The sequence below is a fragment of the Acromyrmex echinatior genome, chromosome 15, assembly GCF_024713525.1.
Source record: "Acromyrmex echinatior isolate Ae372 chromosome 15, ASM2471352v2, whole genome shotgun sequence".
In the NCBI taxonomy this organism is placed as follows: Eukaryota; Metazoa; Arthropoda; class Insecta; order Hymenoptera; family Formicidae; genus Acromyrmex; species Acromyrmex echinatior.
The window spans coordinates 5178988-5197323 of NC_141866.1; the positions used below are offsets into that span (position 1 = coordinate 5178988).

Genomic DNA, 18336 nt, shown 5'->3' on the forward strand with positions numbered 1-18336 from the left:
TGTTAATTTTTTCTCTGTCCGAGATCTCGGACTGATTTCTAGCATCATGGACATCGGGCTTTAGGTCTATTTCTTGCACTTTTTGTACTCGGCGATTTCGCTTTCTCTCTTTTCAAGGCCAAATATATATCTATTTCATTTTTAGTGCATAAATATTTGGGGATTTTATGCAACGCAATCAGATCTGTAATTGTTTATAAGAGGTTTGTTCACGTTGCTTGAAAAATTTTTGTATCTAAAGTGAAATAAATAGATATTTAGGCGTTGAAGAGACAGAAAGCGAAAGTGATGAGTGCAAGAAGTGCAAGCAACGCGACAAACCTAATGTTTACGTTGGCGGGAAGCGATGGCGTCAATGATGCGTAAATTTGAAGATTGCTCCTTTGTAAACATTAGTTCGATATTTCTTTCGTGTAGGTATTCTAATATTTTAATTATTCCTTATCTGTTCTTATCATAAACCATTTGAAACTGAGTGAAAGCAGTGCCAGGAATACATTTAATAAAATACGAAAGAGCTTGTTGTGTTGATAACATCAAGTTGTTTATATCATAGGTGAATGGACACACGGAAATGCTCACTTTGCAGTTTGGACAATGCGGGAATCAACTAGGATGTGATCTATTTTCCAAAGTGTCCTCCGATATAGGAAGTTCGAGCACTGGCGTTTCTTACGGTGCGAATTACGAGTATACGGAAAATACTATCGAGAAATGGTTTGACGGTATTGCAGAGTGTGGTCGACACTTTGCAAAGGCAATTCTCATTGATACCGAAGAGAAGGTCGTGAACAAGGTATGCAAGGACGCAAATGCCTCGTGGCTCTATCGAACAAGTAATATCGTTTGTCAGTCTGGTGGTGGTTCCGCCAATAACTGGGCTTATGGCTATACAATTAATAGTCAACGCTTGTCAAACATTATACTGAATGTTACACGACAGGAGATTGAGAAATTAGATCGATCGCAGGGATTTTTACTGCTTCTTAGTTCAGCTGGTGGTACAGGATCTGGAATAGGAAGCCACATGGTTGAGCTTCTACGAGAGGAGTACGAAACTGAGCCTATCATTGCAACAATTGTATTACCGTTCACTTTTGGAGAAGTTTGCACTCAAAATTATAATACTATACTGACTCTAGCCAAGTTCTCAGATAGAGTAGATCTTTCTGTGTTAATCGAGAATGAACAGATGTACTCCATGTGTACCAATCTATTGAAGAATTCTAATACTACATTGCATGACATAAATAGCATCATTTCTGAGAATCTACTTGCTGTTTTTCAACCTAGCAACAATGCAAGATGTAACACAAATTTTGTAATATCCAAAATAGCTGCTCATCCCAATTTTAGATTTGTAACAGTCAAAAGTACTCCACATACTCCTGCAACATCTCTGCAGTATGAACCTACACACAAATGGGAAGTATATATACGTCATTTGAAGCAGACTCTTCGAGTATCAAAGTCAGAAGCGGAATTAACTAATGCCCAACTAAAAATCCCAAATCCTACGCTAAGCAAAACAGTAACATCTCACATATACAGTCCTTGTGTGTCTAATGTTCTTGTAACACGTGGCAGATCTGTGGGAAATGATGTTATTGCGTTGGAAGATTTCCAGAAAAAACATCTATACCCAGAATGGATTACTTTGGATTCCTTTACTCATTTGCATCAAGAACGTAGGTTTCTGAATCGAGATAAGTTTCTGACGTTGGTAAGCAATAATTCTGAAATACATCGCCCATTGAACATATATCTAGACAAAGCATGGGATTCTTACAAATGTGCAGCTTTCTTGCATCAATATAAACAATTTGGTTTGGAGGACGATGATTTTTTGCAAGCTTTTGCAAAAATGGAAAATGTAGTGCAGGAATATAAAAACTTAAAAAGCCACAATGGAAACTGAATTTTCTTAGGCTGATATTCATAATCTATTCTTATTTTAAGACCGTCTTAAGTAATGTTTTAAGACATTAATGCAACTCTTTGATTGGTTTACGATATCTGAAGATTGTACTTAAGACAGTCCTAAATATTACAAGCGACTATGAATACTGGCCTTATAATTTAATATTCGAAAAAGATATTTTTTTATTTGTAACTGACAATGTATCCATATATTTAAAAAAAATGAATCCAAAATTAATTTCATATTTATAAAACATCTTTATAAAAAAACTTATTGTAATTTTATAGAATAAACTAAATAAATTTTACAATTCTGAAATACAATTATTTTAAAATGTGATGTAGTATCGTACAATAAAAAGTTTGTTGTGTATATATGTATATATTAAAATAAAGATTATTTGAAAATAATAAAAAAAATTATAAAAAAATTATAAAAATATATTAAGTACCTAAACATATCAGTAGATTTATGTACAAATTTTAATAGTGACTAATAATACCTGATATTTATTCATATCAGCTTAAAAATATGTGGAAATTCATTATTCCAAAACATTAGATTTTTTTAACTTGCCCTTAATCTTTTTCTTAGATATAAATTTATTTCCTTTTTAGATTCTTTCTCTTTCATCTCTCCTACACTTTTTCGAAGTAGCGTAGGTGCTTACGCCAGACCTTGAATGTCACGGTCATGGTTACTACGAGATGAAGAGGGACGGCGAGTTGTGACGTCATTTGGAAATCGACCAGGTTGCGGTTACAGACACAATGACGAAAGAAACTTTCGAGGAGGAAGTAGTATAGAGAAAGAGATATTATAAATGGAAGAGCGGGCGTCGATAGACGAATAAAAGACTGATTATCGGAGAAAAGCGAGATGAGAAGAAGTTTGCTCTGCTTGCAGATATGTGACATGCCGCGTGACGTGTGTCTCTTCATAATATGTATCCTGTTTCTTTAACACATTTGTTCGTCACTATTAGACTTATAATATCAAATTATATCTAATTTGATATTATTTTTAACCATTTCTTTAGGTTGCTACTGCTACCCATTATATCACTAATTTATCTAAAACAATAGAATCAAACAATTGAACTCAAGGAAATGTATTGAATTTGATTCAAATTTAATTTATTATTTACTAAATATACACATTAATGCGATATTTACTTTGAAACTATATACGACAGAAATGGATTGATTTACATTTTGATATATATAATATATGGAAGTTATAAAATAAAACTTATTTAACTGAAGCGATAGTATTACCATTCCTTCTTTGATATCTAACAGTGTTTCAAAACGTGTAATTGCGTTCCTATTGTGTTACAATAAATATTTATCTTATATATGTGCATAGATAAGATATATATATGTATACACACACACACATACACATAAAATATATCTATTAAATCTTCTGCGCAATGTGCTCGCGTCTTTCGATGATACACACAAAATGAGAAGCCCAACCACCCCGTTTCCTGGAAACGAGAAAAACGTTTCTAGGAATTCTTACTTGTCACTCCGTTACCCTCCTCCGCACCAATTCGGAAACGATCCAAGGAATAATGTGACGGAATCTCGGCGACAAATGAGCTAGGATTGAATCTCATCTCAAAAAATATTCACGTGTTTTTGCCCTGCATAGCGAACGTATGAGTTACATTCATAATCTCATAAGCAAAATTCTCATACAATTAAGACTATATTTTCTGTATATTATTGCAGTGAAATCATAGAATAAAAATAAAATTTTTCTTAATTATTTCGGATAAAATAAATTTTTTAATTCTCGTTGTTAATATATCTAATTAGTCGAATATAATTAAAAATATTTATTCACGGAAAAGCATGATGTAGCAATAACATAATTAACAACAGTTTAATTGAAAATAATCTTATTAATTCAATAATAATAATGAAACATGTTATGTGCTCTTGTTTTAATAAAGTGTTATTTCTAAAACTTAGAATTAATCTCGCTTTGAAAATTTCACTTTTCTTTTTCAAAACTGATCAATTTTCACTTTTCAAAGTAAGATTCCATTCCAAAAAAATTAGAATTATTTATTTTATCAATATTGTTATTTTGAACTAAGATTATTTTCAATTAGACACTGCCGTCATTGTTAATATATCTTTTTTTGTATGTAGATATGTTTGCATAAAAATCAAACTGAAATAATCATTGCTTTCTGATGTTGACTTGCTCTTTAATTCTTAAGATTCGCAAGATACATTTTGTTTCTATAAATTTATATTTCGATATGCTTTTGTGATTATATTTTACTGTATTTCAGAAAACGTTTCAAGAACGAGGCTAAATCGTTTTCACATTTCATTCACATTTTTCACATAATGATTGTACAATTTAATTTTTTATTCGTTTTCTTATAAATTCTCGACCATACACTCAGAGAAAAGTTTCTTCGATTAAAACAAATGTTTCTTTGCTATACGGTTAAAGAAAAAAGTTTTTTTATTTGAACATTTTTTGAATTCCAATAAATTCTTTAATTTAAAAAAATTATGTTCAAATAAAAAAAATGTTTTCTTTAATCGTATAAAAAAAAAACATTTCTTTGAATCGAAGAAACTTTTCTCTTTTTCTCTGGATGTAAGTCTGAATGCGCAGAGATGCATAGATATATATGGGATACCGGTTTACCCGGATCACTATAGAAAGGTAAAGAAAACGGTATTATTTTCGATGCGAAATATTTGAAAAACCTCTCTCGCTTCCGGGCTAGGTTGCCACGCGAGAAAATAATTCTCGTAGCCAGTATCAGTATCGACGCGACTTGAATACCGAGGAGGCGTGGTTTCGGCCGATGGGAACCTGTTCATTCTCCGCCAGTGCCGCCGTCGCCGTTCTCTCATTCTCTGTGGTTCTCTACTTCTCTGCACCTTCACGCCAGTTCGCGCGTCGCAGTGTGACGTCGTCAGCGAGCGGCTACTCTCAGTCTCTCGCCTCTCCCCGCGCCGGTCTCTCCTCCCGTTTAGCAGCAAAGCAGACACCCGTACCCTCCATCCCGTCATGTCGTCCCCGACCGTCTGACGTCCCCGACGTCCCCGTCGACCGGGCGGGCGCACTCTAGCGTCGGAGTTGCGGGACAATGACGCGCGCCATTTTGTCCAGTGTCCGTCGAACGCGTCGCGCGTCGGGGTGTCGTCGTCGCGGGGTTGTAGACTGCGTGAGTGGAATAAATCGGAGCGGAGCGGCGCGATAACACACGCGCGCGCTATTGCGCGCGTGCGAGCGAGCGAGCGTGCTCGGACTCTCTCGAGAGACCTGTGTAATATGTATTGCGTATCTGTGACAACGACGACAACGACGACGACGACGAAGACCTCCCGCACGGCGAGGAAGAACCGAGTCTCGTATCGTGCTCGCGGTGAGCCGCTGTAGCATCGTGACAACGTTCGGAAGAAAAAAAAAAGAAAAAGGAAAGACAGAGGTGCGACAGTCAGAAGCGTGAATGGCGACGATGATATCTGTGACGGTTCCGTCGCGAATAGCAGTAACAAGCGTTCCCGTTGTCGCGACGACGGAGAGCGTCGTTCAGGTAAGCGTCGAGAGGGTAGCAAGCCGCGCCGCTCTGATCGATAAAACACGCGCGCGTCTCTCTTCCCGTTTCCTCTGCCGCGTAGGAGGAACGAGCGCGCGCTCATCCCCCATCTCCCATCTCTCGTCTCACCCGTCAGGACTGTGAGGTGCTGTGAGGAGAGCTTTCGTATCGTCCGTATGGCGAATGACGGTTAATGACGGCGAGGACGGACTCGCTCGGTCGCTCGCGCTTGTGCAAATCGAGAAAAGTGAAAGCTCACCTCGCGGCTGCGATCAAGGCGATCGCCGTGAAGGACCGAACGTTTTCTGCTTGCACTGTTAAAGTTACACCTAATGTGAAATTAATTTCAGTTATTTTTAATCGTACGTATAGGTTTCCACTGCTTATCGATAAGACACACGTTAATCCGATAAGACAATGGGATTAAACCGTTAAACAATTTAACTCAAGAAAATGTATTCAATTTCATTCAGAGTTTGTTATTTACTAAGTACATTTAGTGCAAGTTAGTTTGTTATTTACTAGTGATAAGTGCATACGTTAATATGGACGATGTTTATTTTGAAACTCTATAGAAATGGATTGATTTATACATTTAAACACAAATAGAAATTAGAAATAATAAAATGTTATTCAAGGTACTAGATTATCATTGCTTCTTTGATATCTAAGTACTTTTCGCGTTTGCCATGTTTTTGCGTTCGAGACGTAATGTTTATTCTTCCGGGATGACAGGGAGGAGAATGGAGATGCGTAAGAAAATCTCGAACTGGACCGCGTGTGTTGATATTAACAAATTTTATGAATTTTATCACATCTTTTAGCCTCACGGTTTTTTCGCGCGTCGCGTTGGTTTCTGGCGATTTTCAGATTACGTGTTCCAAAAATTTAGAAAAGTTTATCTTAATTTATACGAAATCTCTGTTGTAAACATGAGTTTTCTTAAAGAAAGAATGACATTTATTTCATGTGGGAGTTAAAGGTCAGAGTGCATAAACGTAACGCGGAAGCGTCTCGATTGCCAATATTCTGCCAAATATGACGACTTGTTTCCGAGTATTCTATTGGCAAACTGTTTGTACACTTTTGCGTTAATTTGTATGCGATGACCTTTGATGCGTACTAGTGCGTGCAACCGATTCGCTAGAGGTGCACGGAGAGTAATTAAAACAGACTTATCGTTGCGATACAAAAGGACGTGTCGACGAAAAAGGATAAAGATTAGACCGAATACATTAGGTATCCGCGAAAGAAAAAAATATATTTAAAAAGAATACAATACTGTTTTTTTTTAATTTTCTTTATCATTTTCCTGAAACAATATAAATTAATACTAAGAGAGATATCTATTCGCTTTTTTGTATTTCTGCACTGAAAAAGATACTATTAAATTTTAATTAATATTTGCTTGAATAATTTTGAGTAAATTTACTATATATGTATTTATTTGATACAAAAACCAGTAATTTTATTTAACTCATCATCTTTTTTTATTGAGTAAATATTTATTTACTGTAAATGTTTACTTACAAAGAAGAATTTAAAGAAATATATATTAAGATTTAGTACATTTTTTTCATAATTGTTTTATATCTGTCGCAACTTTTTTGCATCGAAATTCGCTCTTTTTCAAAAAATCTGATTTCGCAAAAAGACTGAGACATATTCAAAAGGATTTGAACTCTATTTTGATTCGTATCTCTCTCGAATCAGTCGATCTTTTCTTTCGAAGATTAAAATTCAGCCAATTAGAACGAAACGGATTGAAATAAAAATTATTTGTCTGGTTGAATTCTAATTTCTAATTCGCAATCTCAATTTTCAGTGCGTGATGTGACACAGGCTGAAGAGATTTTATTACATCATAAAATGTTTACAGTTTGGTTGACAGTTAAATCTACATTTTTGTAGCTCTACGTAATTATTTCTCTGATCTCATCTATACTTTGTTTCTTTATGCATATTTAATATGTCGATCAATTAATATGTCGACCTTTCACCATTGCGGGGATAATTCCGTTCCAGATTTATTTCAGTGACGGTGCAACGAATATCAAATACTTGAAAGATTATGCGCTATTAATACATCTCGCGGTTATTCCGGGTGGAATTATAATAACAGTTTAATGTATGTAAATGATAGTAAGAACAGATTTTATTATGCATACCGGAATATCCTATCCTGTCCTGGTAGAAATCTCTAATCTTCCTGGGATTATTTCATTATAAAAAGGAATAAGAAGACATTTAATGAAGTTTTAACATAAGATAAATAAATTGAAGAATAAAACTCAATTTTACTTGGTTACAGAAAATTAATCTTGCACTAAAGGAAACATTAAAGAATATTGTGTCGTTGCGTTTAATATCAGTATGAATTCTAAAAAATGCACTGATAACATTAAACTCAACAATAAAATTAACTCAATTATCTCTAATTCTAATGTTGATGAATTTTTATAAATGGAAAAAATATCTTTATAGACTGGTTTATTTGGCAAAATCTAACAATTGAAATGACGATACAAGAGATAAAGTTTTAAATGTGTACAGTATTGAATCACGTAATTGCGTGTATCAAAACATAATTTAGAGAAAGCATTCTTATAGCATACACAAATACTAATTTTAATAGAATGATTGATTAAGACATCATTTGCCATATTAAATTAGATGAATTCTATCTTTTTTAGAAGAAACCATTCAACTAAAATTTTAAAGACTTGATGCAAGAAACAAAGAGCACATTATAGGATAGACTTTAGACCTAAAATTTTATTTTGGAAATAATGAAAGAATTTGATGCACACTTATGTAGTGAATCTAAATACTATTAATAGTTAATGGATATATGACAATTATCGGATAACTTTTTACACAATTTTCCCATATAGCCCCGCTTGCAATAACTATAATATTGCTGGAATGTTGCAAAGTTGCTGCAATATTTCTAGAATGATCTGTGTTGTAATTATTCAGTAAATGGTAGTAAAAAAAGGTGCTGCGAGAAATGTTTCGGTAATGAATGTAACTAATAACGATTTAGTATTCAAGATTACAAGTAAATCGGTTCATTAATTGATGATTATCTTACATCGTGAATAGCGTTGCAATCACTGGTCATTATCGAGTGGTGATTTCAACGCCAGAGGATGCGCGGCGGCAAAAGCGTGCGTAATTGTCCTTTAAAGATCCCGGCCTCGCGATTCATGTGTTTATTTACAAGACTGTAAGGGGCGGCTTCATTCATACATGGCGACTTGCCACAATCGATAATATACGTGAGACAAACAGATAGGATCGTTGAATACGCTCGAATGTATATTTTTAGAGTTTACTCCCATTTTCTTTCTATTTATAAGTACATGAATTTAAGGTATTTTACAGCATGACTTTACATAATTGATTATATTTAGAATTTTTCATTTGATCAACTTCCTTGCTTATTTTATATTGTCAATTAGGTCAATTAGAAAATAGATAAATATTTGAGATTATAATATTTGGAAATTTAAGAAGTCAAAGAAGTATAATTTTTTTATATCATGTATTGGAGTAGCTAAAAAGTTTCTAATTTCTTAAAATGAAAATGTTTCAAACTGTCTTTATGATATTAATTATTAAATTACGTTTATTATTTATGTCTTTTAAAAAAATGATCTTAGCAAAGATATGATTAAATAGTTGTATTTAATTTTAGAAATTTACATTTAATTATAATTTATTTTAAATTTATTCTTTATTAATTAGAGCTAAAAAAAATTGATAGTATTTAGAAAAGATATAAGAAATCTAGAAAAAAAGAAATACAAAGTATTTTTTATATAAAATATGCCAAAATATTATAATTTTTATATAAAATATATTTGAATTTTTTATAGATATTCCTTTAAAAAATGTTTCCTGAAAATGCTTTTTGAAATTGATTTCACACTATATAACAACATTTAAGAGTCATTCAACAAAGTTATGCGAAACTTCTGATTAAGATCAGGTTCTACGCATAAAAGAAAATGGATTGTAATTAATGTAAGTAAAAGAGTTAAATAAGAACTTGCTTGATCGATCAAGAACCGTGGTTACGAACTAGTGATACAAGCAGTTCGTTCACGCCGCGAATGACGCATGAGAATGGCGTTCTCGGTCGACACCGTTACACTTATTTAACGACGTTAGGAATGGATTTTCATTTTCTCCACCCTTGTCATTTTTTTCCTGAGGACTGTTCTCGTGCCATGACGACCCTCGAGAGCAGGCTTGCCTTTGTGTGCGCAGGTCAATTCGCACGCGCGAACTCGCGCTTCCCCCTATATGACAGTGCTTCTCAATCGTTTTCAAGTCGTATTATCCATAAAAAGTAATAATATTTGTAGACAGTACGGTAGAGTGGAGGACATATATTCGAAGATATCTATAAGGAACTTTGTTACATTTTTTATTTTACAATGTCGCCATAGCGAAGAGTATTTATTTTATAAATTCATCGATTATTTTTTAGTAGAATCTTTTTAAATCAAAATATCCGACTTATTTGTTATTTAATTTTCAATTTTTCACGTTAAATAAGCCTTTCTTTTAGTTAAATAACTCTTCAGTTGTAGATTTGTTAAAATGATATTTAAAATCAAATAAAGATTAAACTTTTTTTATCTGTTTGTATTTCTGTCTATTGTTAGTTTCCGAGAAGTAGGTATATACCTTGCTAGATACACCTGTTAGGAAACCATTCTATTTTATTTTCCTTCAAATCCTCCTAATCTCTTGGAACAGGTAGTCAGTAATTCTCAAAATCAGAACAGAGAGAGAGAGAGAGAGAGAGAGAGAGAGAGAGAGAGAGAGAGAGAGAGAGAGAGAGAATCTCAAAATTGAATACGAAATTAGGACGTACGAGAATTTTTAAGATATCTTTTATAGAAGTTCAATCTCTTTGTATTTTAAAAAAATTTACTATACCTGGAAAAACTTGGAAATCAACCTGAAATTTTCAGATTTCTTTTTGGCCTTGAAAATCAGAAATTTTCATGGAAGTCTATTGAGATTCAAGAAAATTTGGAATTAAAATTTTTTAATTTAAATTCTTTGTTTCTGAAAACTGTTTCTTCGATCATTTTTTTCCATAATACAAAATATTAACAATCAGTTAGCTAAAAGTTAATGACTAATTTAATACTGGCCAATTGATTACTGAAAGACAGTAATTAATTATTTATTTGAAGTACTAAAAGTACTAAACTTCAGTGCTTTTAATACTTACAATAAGTAATATTAACATTGTCTTTTTGTATTGATCAATATTAAATTTAATTTCTGTAAGAGTATGTTGCAGTGAGCTTTTTCTATATTATATTATAGGCTTTACGATTTTAATCGTAGAAAATAATGAATATAATCTTGTTGAATCTCTGTCTTTTTTTAATTTTTAGTATATATATATATATATATATATATATATATACACACACATATATCTTCAAATTTCACTAATATGTACATCGGTATATCGGTCACTTTTATATGAACCTGTATATATGTATGTATATATATGTATGTATATATATATATATATATATACTTTTATATGAATCTGTGTATATATACTATAAATTATACGCGGAATAATTATAGAGAAATCATATTATGTAAAAAATTCATATTATTCCATTTAAAAAAATGAAATTGACCTTAAAATATCCCCAACGATTCTATCCATAAATTAATTGTACATACTATGATGCTTCCCTTTATTCATATATCTTCAAATTTCACTAATATGTACAATTAATTTATGGATAGAATCGTTGGGGATATTTTAAGGTCAATTTCATTTTTTTTAATGGAATAATATGAATTTTTTACATAATATGATTTCTCTATAATTATTCCGCGTATAATTTATAGAAGAATTCATATATTTCTCTATTTAAAAAATGAAGTTGATTTGAAATGTTCTTAACGCTTCAACTCGTAAAATAATTGTTTCCATTATATTATGTAATATCCCCTCCTTTGTACTGAACACGTTCAAACAAACTACTTTTTTATATATATCTTCAAATTTCACTTTTAATTAAATCGATCACTTTATACAAATCACTTTTATATGTATATATGTATATATGTGTGTATATATGTATATATATATAATATATGTTTATAGTTATATTCAGTATATATATATATATAGTTTATTTACTTGCATTTCAATTTATTTCATTTCAAAGTTGGATTAATAAATTCTCTAATCTTGAAATTTTGAACATAAATATCTGGAAAATCTGGGAATTTTCAGGAAATTTTTTTAAAAATTTTAATAAACATTCTGATTTTTTTAATAGCTTATCTTCGTTACCTGAAAAATAAAAATTAACTGATACTATCTGGTAATTATTATTAAAATATAAAATTTATACAGACAGGAAAAATAAATTGAGACATTTCCGATTTTTTCTGCTCTTGTTAAAAAGTATTATACGATATAAATATATTGTAGACAAAGTCATGTGGAGTATGTAAACTAACATATGTGATGCCATTATTCGCTATTTCTGTCAGATGGCTGTATGTGAGTTATATCTGATCGAGGTCGCAATTTACGTATACACAGGGTGCATAGAATTAGAACGGAGGGCGTACACCCCTGATATTAAAATTCATTTTTTTTTTCAAACAAATTGGCAAACCTTCAAAGTATAACTGGATTGTTGTATTTTTTCGGAGCACTCAACAGTAATAGTATTTTTCACGCAGCTTTAAAAAGTTCCCTTCATCCTAAATATTTCAAAATCTTGAAATCTTTATTTAATATTTTTATTTATATATAAAGTATTTGTATATTCGCGTCTTAATTAATAGATAAATGTTATGTGAATTATGTATGTCCATAAATTTTAATTTTTATATAGTTACTGTTATTGTACACACTATCCAAATAATATACGTTATAATATTATATTACATTCTGAAGGGTTACTAACATCTCTCTCTCTCTCTCTCTCTCTCTCTCTCTCTCTTTCTGAAATAAATTATATTTATTATACGTACGCACTCACGTGTGAACATTTACTATTAATGCTTTTGATAAAACAAATAGTATATATTAAAAAAATTTAATATAAGACGAAATTATTAAACGGATAATGTAACAATACTAATAACCAAGTAATTTAGAAAGAATAAACGAATTTTTTATTTACTGAGGATGATATTGACAATGAATATTCGCGTGTGCATGTTAGAATCAACAATGTTTTCAGGGGTTGTCAGGTTTGAGTAACTTGAATCTTGTAAAACTTCGATCCAGGTGCACGGGATTAATTGCGGGCGCACCTATGGCATGACTCATTCTGGAGGAGTTCTTGGTTTCTTTTTTCATCTTTTATACAAGGGATGTGTGGAATATTACGTGTATAATTCCTCTTCCTGTTTATTGACTTATATTTTAAATCTGCAAGAACTTCTCAAGAAGAGATCTTTTTAGATCGATCTTTTAATCAATTCGAGAAACGAATAAATGCCGCTTTTATTTGTAATTAATTAATTAAAATTAATAATTAATATAAAACTAAATAATTAATGTAAAACTTCATAAAAAATTCCCTAAATTAAACGAGTTATTGAATCTTCGAACATTGGAAGTTGATATTCGATCATTAATTTCTAATTTGAACCTCGAGCGTTTTTATACTTTGGAATGTTCAAACATAAACTGTTAAACGGTATGTTCGAATCTTTTATTCGAATTTTATTAGAAGAAAACTACAATAAAGAACTCTGCAGTAATTATGAAAAATTTAGTCTTAGTGAAATGAGTCATCAGTTTTCATATATAGCTTATAACGCAGTGCAATGAAAAGATATTCAAGATATAAGGCTTAATAATAGATATAAGACCTAATAATAGTTTTTAATTGGTGTATTAAAGATGTGAAACATTTTGTATTCACAGAGCATATCACTATTCAAAAACTATTATTTCTGTCTATGATAATTTTTGTTCTCATCATGTTATAAAAACATTATTACATGTATTATATAGAAACTAACTCAGGAATTTTCTATATGATTAATAAAGTGCGGGATTCTTTATTGTTTATTTGACAAAACTTTGTATACTTTTTGATTTTTTTTACTTGTATTCACATATTTTCTTCGACTTAGTGTCACAAAATTTTCCATTATTTGGAAAGTAGCTTAATAGTTAACATGGATAGATTTATATGAAAATTTATATGAAAATATAAAATGAAATAAAATGAGTGTTAGGTTTGGTATGCGCCATGTGGACGGGCAAATCCACACCTCTTACTAGATCGGCATTCCATTAAATCCGGCTGCCTCTCCACAGTAAATATTACGCCAAAGATGATTTCTTATTTCTCTCTTTTCATTTTTGTCCATCCAACGTGGTAACAGGCAATCACACGCAGATATTTTTTAATATATCAAGTCGGATAAAATAATTAGTATTATCGGAATAAAATTAAATCTTTAATCAGTTTCATACATAACGATACATAAAAATTAAAATCTTTATATAAATAAAATTAAATTTAAAATTAAAAGTGGCTGATCTTGTATTTAATCGTTTTGTATTTGATAATGACTATTTCACTGTGTCAAGTCTGCAGTGGAATGCAATCATTTGTTTCTCTAGGTCGTGAATAATCTTTGATAGAAATATGTAAGATCTTTTTGTAAATTCAATTTCATTGATCAAATTACACTGAAAGAAATGTATTAAATTTAAATTATTTGTTTGAATAGTATCGATTAAATTTGTATTTACTAAATACAAAGATATTGTAATTTGATAACGAAAACCATTAATTTGCCTTAACTATCATTTTCTTATTGAGTAAATATTTATTTACTGTAAGTAAATTGTAGTTGATACTATGTTCAAATAAATATTTATTAAAATTTAGTGTTTCCTTCTCAGTGTAATTACCTTCAAATTTATTATAAATGATGGTTAATTATTTAATAAAAAGAGAACGTATTATTTTATCCATTTAATATTATATTTTCTTTATCTAACATTATTTTTTGCCTACTTTCTAACATTATTTATATTATTATTATAAAATGTGATTCAATGCAAATTCGTTAAAGGTAACGATTAAGGATAACGAAATTGGAATACTTTATTTCAGAGTTGTCATTAATTGGACATTTAGGCGAGAATGCGCACCCCTGCTGAAACTGAGACCCTGGCCCAACCCGAAATGTATAACCTGGAAACTGAGGAAACAGAAACGTCCGCGGACGTCAACAGAGTGGTCTTATCATCTCCCCATCCAGAGACTCATATATTTACTAACAGGTAATTTTAGGTCATCATTACTGTTCATTCTCGATAAGATTACATTGTGCTGTAAAAACACAATGATTTAGTAATATAATTTAGAAATAATATGAAAAATTAAACAAAAAACAAGAATTGAAAAACAAAAGAAAGGTAGGTAGTGAGTGACTGAATGAGTGAAAGTGAGAGAGAAAGACGGGGGGGGGGAGGTTGAAGGGTGCTCTTTTGGTCATTTCATAGCAATTTATTTATGGACGTAATCGAGAATATTTCACAAAAGAGAAAATTTTTCAAATAACATTCTATACATTTATATTTCTAGAAATTTGCATTAAATTTATCATCAGATATTATATTATCAAATATTTTATATAAATGCAATATTTAAATAATGATTCATTTAGTAATGATTATAGAAGTTAAAATTTAGGTTTTTACCTATCAGTAGTACCTATCGATTGTTTAATCATTGCATTCTTATGTTAGAAGTAAAACTTTTATCTTCATCGTTCCTTTGTTTCTCTCTTCCCCGTACAGATTCAAAATATGTTGTGTGAAGAAAATAACAATTATTTATTACTTAACACCTATTTGATTCTATTATCAGTTTTATTTCATCAATAATTATTATACTATTTAATATTTGATACGAAGATATTTCAACGTTGACAATTAACATCTCATATCAACGTCTCATATCGGTCAAACATTAATCAGCATTAGCCATGTTTCCATGTTCTTGCATCATACATGATTTTTTTACATTTTTATTAAAAGAAATTAATTAAAGTAAAAGAAATGTTACAACTGTTATCGGTATACAAAGGATAAGAATGTTAATAGATATCTTTTACTATGCATTTGTGAATTCGAAATAGCGCGCGTCGCATGCGTCGTGAGCGAGCGCTGTTAATAGCATGTGGCGAACAGATAAGGTGAGAGAGAGAGAGAGAGAGAGAGGGAGAGAGATAAATAAAGAGGCGAGACAAAAGTGGCTTTCTTGGTCCTCTCCTCTTGCTCCTCTCCACAGTCTCTACGATCTCCACTGTTCCATACGTTCGTCAGTAAGTGGGATACATTTCATACGTGCGTGCGTGCGTGCGTGTCTCTCGCGGATCCGAAACGATCGGTGGTCGATAGCGTGACGTGACGTGACGACGACTCGTTTCTCATCGGCCACATTGCCGTTCGCGGTGAAGTAGTGCTCCCGTTGCACGTCCATATGCTGTACGCAACGGAATGGTCCTCGCGCGATTCTTCCTCAAGAAGCCAGCGACGCAGAACGACAACGCTGCCGCCGGCGACACCTCCGCCGTCGCCGTTGCGGTAGTATCTGGCGATGTGACCAGCGCTGCGACGAAGAGGTGAGACCGAGACGAATCCCACGGAAGAGTCGCTCCGGGTCTTTGTAACGCGATAACGTATTCTGCGAAAGTTGTCCGGATCTTTGGAATGCGCTTGCGATAGTGACTCCGAGTACTTATCAACAATACTGAGTACTTATGCGTCTTCTCTTGCGGCCGATACGACGCGGCGTTACTCATTATCGGCTGTTCGTAGAGACGAACTGGACATTCCGCACCGACCTGCATTAGCGTCGTCGTTGTACTTCACTTACTGACGTCGCTCCTGCTGAGAGATACTGTTACAAATGATAAAATGTCGTTAAAGGGACGTTAAGGAAGATAATAAAACTTTTCTGTATCTGTTCCAAAATACATCGACTGGTATGTCGATAGTCTCGCAGTTGTAAATCTTAAGTAGTATGCCATTCTAAATTTGTCATGTTCTTCGCATAATTCTTACGAAAATAATAAGAATATTTCAGTAGAAGCGATGTGTTTACTTTCTCGTGCATCTTACAAGAGTCACAAGAGAACCTTGCAAAGTGTCAAGTTCTGATTTTAATGAAACCGTATACTTATAGCTTATATAAATAGATGAAAATTAAAAAAATAGCAATAGCGGCAAATAAATGGTTTTAAGGGGTGAAATCATCTCTCATTTATATATAAAGCAATTTTCAGCTCTTTTCATTGTATTTTAAAAACAATTCGAGATATTAAAAAAATGTTCTATGTGAAAAATCGTATGTGTGTTTATGTTGTAATTATTATTCTTATTTCTATTTATTTACGTTCAATAACTTTTTTTAAAAAATAATTTTGAAAATATAAATTTTGAAAAATTATTTTTTTTATTATTAACGTAGAAGAAATAGACATAATTTTGTTATAAAACTTTTGTATTAAACATTTTCGATATCTCAAATAATTTTTGAGATATAACGAAAAAAGTTGGAAACTGCTTTAGGTAATTTCACCTTTTATGTTTACTTGCCTCTACTGCTGTTTTCGAAATTCATTTATTTATATAAGAGTTACAAGTATACAAAGTTTCATTAAAATTAGAATTTGACATTTCGCGAAATTTTCTGCTCAGTGCTTCCACGTTCTCCTGATTCGAGACACGAAATTTTAGACTAGTATGTTGCGTTGTTACTACATGAATGTCAAAAGAATAGATATTGTATATCAGGAGGTATTGTCATCAGGCATTTGTAAAAAAGAAATTCACGCCTTTTGAATGTGCATCGCAGGTATATCGATGGTTATCTGAAATGTTCCAGCGCAGTAAAGTAAACAATAAATATTCGGATGTTTTATCTTTCATAAAAATTGATGCATGTTTCGTCAACTTTCTATAACGTCTTAATTATTTTCCGTAGAGTTATAATTATATAGATGCATTGCTTGCGCAACAACCAACATTATATATATATATATATAAAAGATTCAAGTGTCTTAAAAATACAAATTTCGCTTTTCGTATCGTCGAACCATACGGTGAACTTGCAATTTTTGCAGAACAAAAAAAATGACGCAGAAAAGTACTCCATCTTTTCAGAAACTGAATTTTAAAACACATTTGACATTTCAAATATATTATATTTTGTCGTTTTTCACACAAAATTGTGAAAAATTTACACATCCTGAATATATAGATACATTGCTATAAACAATTAGAATTATATACATCTCTCAAATATATTATAATGCAAATTTAAATATATTTTTCGGATGTATTGCATTGGCAGATCCAGAAATTTGTCAGGAGGAAGTTAGGCCATTGATATCTTGCAAGCAAAATTTTTTTGAAGATCAAATAGAGAGAGAGAGAGAGAGAGAGAGAGAGAAAATAGAAGATTAAATTATTATTTATTATTATATTGAAAAAGTATTATTTAAATGTATAATTCATAAAACATTTCATTTTAAATTATATTAACATAAAAAAATAATATAATGAAATTTGTGTTTTTCATATCTAAGAGTTGCTTAAATTAAATAATATTTTTGGAATATCAAAATTGTGATTAAATAGAAATATTAGTAACATTTACAACATTTTGCTATATTTTTAAAAAAAGAGGACTTCAAGGAAGTAGTCAACAATCTATATGAAACGTATGCAATTAAGAATAATTAAAGGAATACAAAAGAAACAATTATACATGTATGTATAGACAGC

General features: G+C 31.5%; 2 protein-coding genes across 8 annotated transcripts in view; both read left to right on the plus strand.

The window, feature by feature from the left end:
* Positions 1 to 136: 136 nt before the first annotated feature.
* On the plus strand, positions 137 to 5383 carry LOC105151576 (tubulin delta chain). 2 transcript variants are annotated; one of them, XM_011065370.2, is made up of 3 exons: positions 137 to 413; positions 557 to 1723; positions 2539 to 5383. In XM_011065370.2, the coding sequence occupies exons 2-3, from the start codon at positions 575 to 577 to the stop codon at positions 2581 to 2583; spliced, it is 1194 nt and encodes a 397-aa protein (XP_011063672.1). In that variant the 5' UTR covers positions 137 to 413; positions 557 to 574; the 3' UTR covers positions 2584 to 5383. The 2 variants fall into 2 exon arrangements, with proteins under 2 accessions (XP_011063672.1, XP_011063671.1); XM_011065369.2 differs by lacking the exon at positions 2539 to 5383 and having other exon boundaries at positions 140 to 413; positions 557 to 2360.
* Positions 5358 to 18336, plus strand: part of wnd (Mitogen-activated protein kinase kinase kinase 13 wallenda) — a 29135-nt gene continuing 16156 nt past the window's right edge. For 5 of the 6 annotated variants that reach the window (XM_087413734.1, XM_087413738.1, XM_087413735.1 and 2 more), the window contains exons 1-2: positions 5358 to 5498; positions 14654 to 14823. In XM_087413734.1, coding sequence (XP_087269860.1) covers positions 14684 to 14823 — 140 coding nt within the window. In that variant the 5' untranslated portion in view covers positions 5358 to 5498; positions 14654 to 14683. Of the gene's footprint in view, positions 5499 to 14653; positions 14824 to 15392; positions 16170 to 18336 lie in introns of those variants that run through there. The other variant, XM_011065365.2, reaches the window with a different exon arrangement.

Bases quoted from the DNA above. Each gene is read 5' to 3' on its own strand.
- LOC105151576 (XM_011065369.2), top strand. From the start codon at position 575: ATGCTCACTTTGCAGTTTGGACAATGCGGGAATCAACTAGGATGTGAT.